Source organism: Arachis ipaensis, chromosome B08, assembly GCF_000816755.2.
Source record: "Arachis ipaensis cultivar K30076 chromosome B08, Araip1.1, whole genome shotgun sequence".
Classification (NCBI taxonomy): domain Eukaryota; kingdom Viridiplantae; phylum Streptophyta; class Magnoliopsida; order Fabales; family Fabaceae; genus Arachis; species Arachis ipaensis.
In genome coordinates, this window is record NC_029792.2 from 38,776,649 (window position 1) to 38,781,533 (window position 4,885).

The following is a 4,885-nucleotide window of genomic DNA, read 5'->3' on the forward strand; positions in this document are numbered from 1 at the left end:
GTTTAGGGGTCAGTAATTTTATTGAATTTTAGCCAGCATGTAACCAGCAGAGAAAGATGAGCCATTGGATGAAATTTCATACCAATCTCACACTATTAAATCATCATTGATGACTATTTGATGGCTACTAATCACAAAAGTTGTTGACCCCTAGCATTGCTCTTATTATATTTTAAACACATATATAAAGAGACACATCTAAAAAATATATCTATAAAGACACTTCTATTAAACACAGCCATAAAAAAGACATTTTTATTAGACACATCCACAAAGACACTTCCATTAAACATAGTTATAAATAAGAGTTGGTAGAAGTTGTCGCTGTTGGTAACGTAGCGAGATTGATATATATATATATATGACAAATTTACAACCGGAGAAAACAGTCTGCAGCGGACACATACACATCGAGATCTCAGTCTCTAAGAAACGAGAAAAACCAAACTTGGAAACTTCGAACCACCGTTTTCCAGCTTCCCCTCAAACTTCACAAAGAAAGAAAAAAGAAGAGACCCAAAGAAATGCAAAATTCGGGTTCAACAGCAGCAGCAGCACCAACGCCACCACAATCACAACCACCACCACAACAACATCAGTGGTCTTCAATCCTCACCTCAAAACCCATTTTCTCCACCCTCTTCTCACTCAGAGACCCTAAACCCAACAACAAGCCCACCCTCCTCCTCTACACTTTCCTAGCCATCTCACTCCTCTCCATCACCTTCATCTTCTCCCTCTGCACTTCCTCATCCTCCACGGGCCCACATTCCGGGCCCGACCCTTTCCTCTTCCCGGCCCACCAGGCCCACAACCACCGCATCATCTACGACTCTACCAAGGCCAACCCTCCCCCTCCCTCCATCGCCTACCTCATTTCCGGGTCACGTTCCGATTCGGGTCGGATCATCCGACTCCTCCACGCCACCTACCATCCCCTCAACCAGTACCTCCTCCATCTCGACCCTTCCGCTTCCCACGCGGACCGCGAGCGCGTGGCTCTCACTGTCCAGTCGAACCCTATTTTTAAAGCCGCACAGAATGTTCATGTTATGGGGAAACCCGATTTCGCGTACCAGAAAGGATCCTCGCCCGTTTCGCTTGCGCTTCACGCAGCGTCGATACTGATTCGGTTGAACTTGAAGTGGGATTGGTTTGTTAGCCTTAGTGCTGATGCTTACCCGCTTGTTACCCAAGATGGTATGGTATGGTGTATTTTTTTTTTGCTGCATTTGTGGCTCTTTTTTTGGGTTCGGTTATATGAATTGGTGCATTGATTTTTATTTTTTTTTTATTTTTTGTGTATTGTCAGATCTTCTTCACATCATGTCATTCCTGCCTAAAGATATGAACTTTGTGAATCATTCAAGCTATATTGGCTGGAAAGAGTAAGCTAATGTTCAGTTTTATGCGTTTATTGTTTTAAAATTGCATTATACTCACTAGTGTAGTGCCTATTGATTCACTCTTTTATGTATTAAATATGTATAAAAATAATAAATGTTGGATTAGTTGAGTTTATAATTTAACTACTGGAATTCAAATCTTGGAAGTAATGCTTTTTTTTGTAAACTATATATAATGAAAGGTATTTTAGGAAAAAAAGTTAGACATCAACACTTTCAAAATCCTCATTATATATAGTATAGATATAGATACTCAATAGAAGTATAAGGGAAGCCTGGTACGAAGCATCCTGGATTATGGAGAGTCCGGAAAAGGACCATAGCCAAATGGATTATAATGCAGGCCATCTAACTTGGCTAATTGGCTTCAATCCATGTCTTCGAGATTATATAAAGACAACTCAATTGTTGTTTCAAAGTTCTCCTTCTGTTAATTGAAATTTAGAAGGTAGGTATTTATCATGGTTAATAGTTTCTCACCATGATCCCAAAACTAGCTTACATTATGAAGTTATTTTATATTTGCTAGTGTGTGGAAATTAAGTCTTTTTTATTGTTTGTAGTGTTTTGGAGAGGGAATTGCAATTCTCAAGTGTTTGATGCTGAATGAACTATAGTTGTGATACTTATTTTTCATAGCTTTTAATGCTGTAGGTCGAGGAGGTTGAGACCCATTATTGTTGATCCAGGCCTGTATCTTGCTGAAGGGACTGAAATGTTTTATGCCACTCAGAAGAGAGATCTCCCTAGTGCTTTCCGCGTTTTTACAGGTATGATTTTGTTGAATGCCTTTGCTCTGAGTCTGCATGTACTTTTAGCTTTTCATGTTATTGGTAATAGAGGCTATAAACTTCAACATCAATAGAAAAAGATATGATTGTGATTGTTGTTAAACAATTGACATAATTTTCACTTAAATCGTGCTTGATGTTGCTATCTTCACAAACTGCAGCATCACAGTTTTTCTGAATGCACCTAAAGCTAAAGCTTATGCTAAAATAGTGATTTCATTTCCAGTAAGGTGTATCTGGTGCAATGAAATTATGGAATTTTGCTTTCAGATACAGTAGAGGTGGAATAAAGGATAAATTAGAGTTCTGAAGGAAGCTTTGGAATCACATGGTTTCCATTTATGAACTGAAATAGTGTACCGAGAATGTGAGCTTAGCAAGATGAGCAGTAGAATCTGGTTAGAGATGAAAATTGGAAATGAAAACCATAAGCAAGTCACATACTGAAGTTATCTTGGTGCTCCGTGTACCCTACTATTAACTAGTGTCTGTTTATGTCTTTTTCAGTTTGATGTACTATCTTTGAAGGGTGATTGTCTGTTTTATCTTACATAATCCTGGCATGTTTAGGTAGTCTTCCTTGCCCCAACCATCATAAGTTACTTCTCTTAACTTCTTTATATGAGTAATCTTATCTACTGCAGCATCCTCATCTGTGATATTCTTCTTTTTGGCTGTGATTGCAGTTCACTGCCTAGAATTCTGATCCATACAACATTGCGGGTCGAAACTATGTTTCAATAAAAAAAACTTTATCTTCGGCCAATTATATTAGAGTATAGATTTTAAACTATAAATTAGCTACTACTTATAAATACTTGACATTTTAACTGATCCATTTTTGTTGCTCTTGTCCTTATCTAAACTTTACTTCAATTTCTTATCAATTTATGGGCTATTTTTGGGCTGTATCCTCAAGGTTAATCCCTCACTTTAGAGGAGCCAAATCCTTTGTTTTTGCCTTCTCTTCCGTGGTTTTCTCATAATTGCTTAAATTACTTGATATTTTTTGTACCACTTTTAAAAAAGAATTATTATCATATATATAATTTCATCTAGCAATATTCTTTTTTCTTCGGAGATAGTTGTGTTAATTGTACTAACTCCTTTTTGTGTAGGTTCCTCTTTTTCTATCCTGACTCGCAGTTTTCTGGAGTTCTGCATCTTGGGAGCAGACAACCTTCCACGGCTACTGCTGATGTATTTTTCAAACACACCCTGGTCGCTGTCCAACTATTTCCCCTCTGTTCTTTGTAATTCACGTCAGTTCAACAGGACAGTCATAAATCAGAACTTATTATATGCTATGTATGACAACCGTCACATAAGTGATCCTCGACCTCTTAATTCCAGTGATTTTGATGACATGATTCGCAGCGGAGCTGTCTTCGCTCGGAAATTTCAACCAGATGATCCTGTGCTTGATCTAATTGACCAAAAACTTCTGAGACGGAGTCCTGGATCAGTTGTTCCTGGTGGATGGTGCTTAGGTGAGTCTGGAAACAGCACATGCTTAACATGGGGAGATGCTAATATTTTGAGACCTGGCTCAGGTTCTCAACGAATTGAGAAAGCGATAGTCAAATTGCTTTCAAATGGCACTTTTCGATCGCATCAGTGTGTTTGAATGGACCGACTCTAGAACCATTTTACTCACTGTAGGTCGGTAACAGAAGAGAAACACAGCTTGAGAGAGTTTAAAAGTTGGTAAGATCGAAGAACCAGTTGCTTGGTGGTGGTCCTATCTATTGTAAATCTTGTGCCAAAGTCACGGTATGAATATCTTTTGGGTCGTCCTTTATACAAGTTAGGTGAGATTGCTGATTCCATTGACTAAGTTTCCTTTGCTAACTCGGTGGCATTTTTTGTAATTTAATTTGGTTGTTAATATGCATGTGTTTGGCTTAGAAATGTTCAGATTTGTTAAATGAAAAAACAACCATTTGTACCCATGAATTTTACGAATGATGACAAAAGTATCCATTAAAGAAGGAAACTAATGTTGTGTCCATCAAAGATGGATTTTGTATGACAAAAGTACCCAAATCTTAAATTTATGTTGACTTTTTAATAAAATTCTAGAATTACCCCCACCATTATCTTCAATCCCTCCTCTCTTTTTTTTCAAATTTCAAACACCTCCATTGCCTAAATACCCTAATCTCAATACCTAAAAACTTCAAATTACCATTTTTCTAACCTTAATCTCAATACCCTTTTTAGCAAATTTTAAATCTCTCTTTATTCTTTTCATCAATTTTACCACCTCCACCAACACTATCATCACCGCCACCGTCACCAACCGTCAGCCTCATCTTCCTCCTTCTCCATTGTCACAGCAACAACAACTTCACTCTAACTTTTAATTTTACTTCTCATCATCACTTCTCCAATCTTAAATCCTATCAACACTGTATTACCGCCATTACCATCACCACCTTTCCTCCATCACTTTCAATACAATGTCAGAAGGAGAAGCACCTTTGGATGCTAAAAATTGAAACTTTGGCAAGATCGCCTTGGTGGGGTCGCATGTGAGTAACACAGGAATCTTGCACATGATGGTGGTGATTTGGGAGAGTGAGAAAGTTAAACTTCGTTAATTATATAATAAATTTGTAATTTGTACTGTTGTAAATATAGGACTTTTTTCCATGGAGTCCATGAGCTTGAAGTGAACCTAGGAGG

The 4,885-nt window shown here is 37.8% G+C and overlaps 1 protein-coding gene across 1 annotated transcript; it reads left to right on the forward strand.

Annotated features, from left to right (window-relative positions):
- On the forward strand, window positions 385–4,234 carry LOC107613690 (beta-glucuronosyltransferase GlcAT14B-like). The gene is made up of 5 exons (XM_021109321.1): window positions 385–424; window positions 472–1,200; window positions 1,313–1,388; window positions 2,061–2,176; window positions 3,316–4,234. Exons 2-5 carry the CDS (start codon window positions 525–527, stop codon window positions 3,822–3,824), a joined length of 1,377 nt encoding a protein of 458 aa, XP_020964980.1. The 5' UTR covers window positions 385–424; window positions 472–524; the 3' UTR covers window positions 3,825–4,234.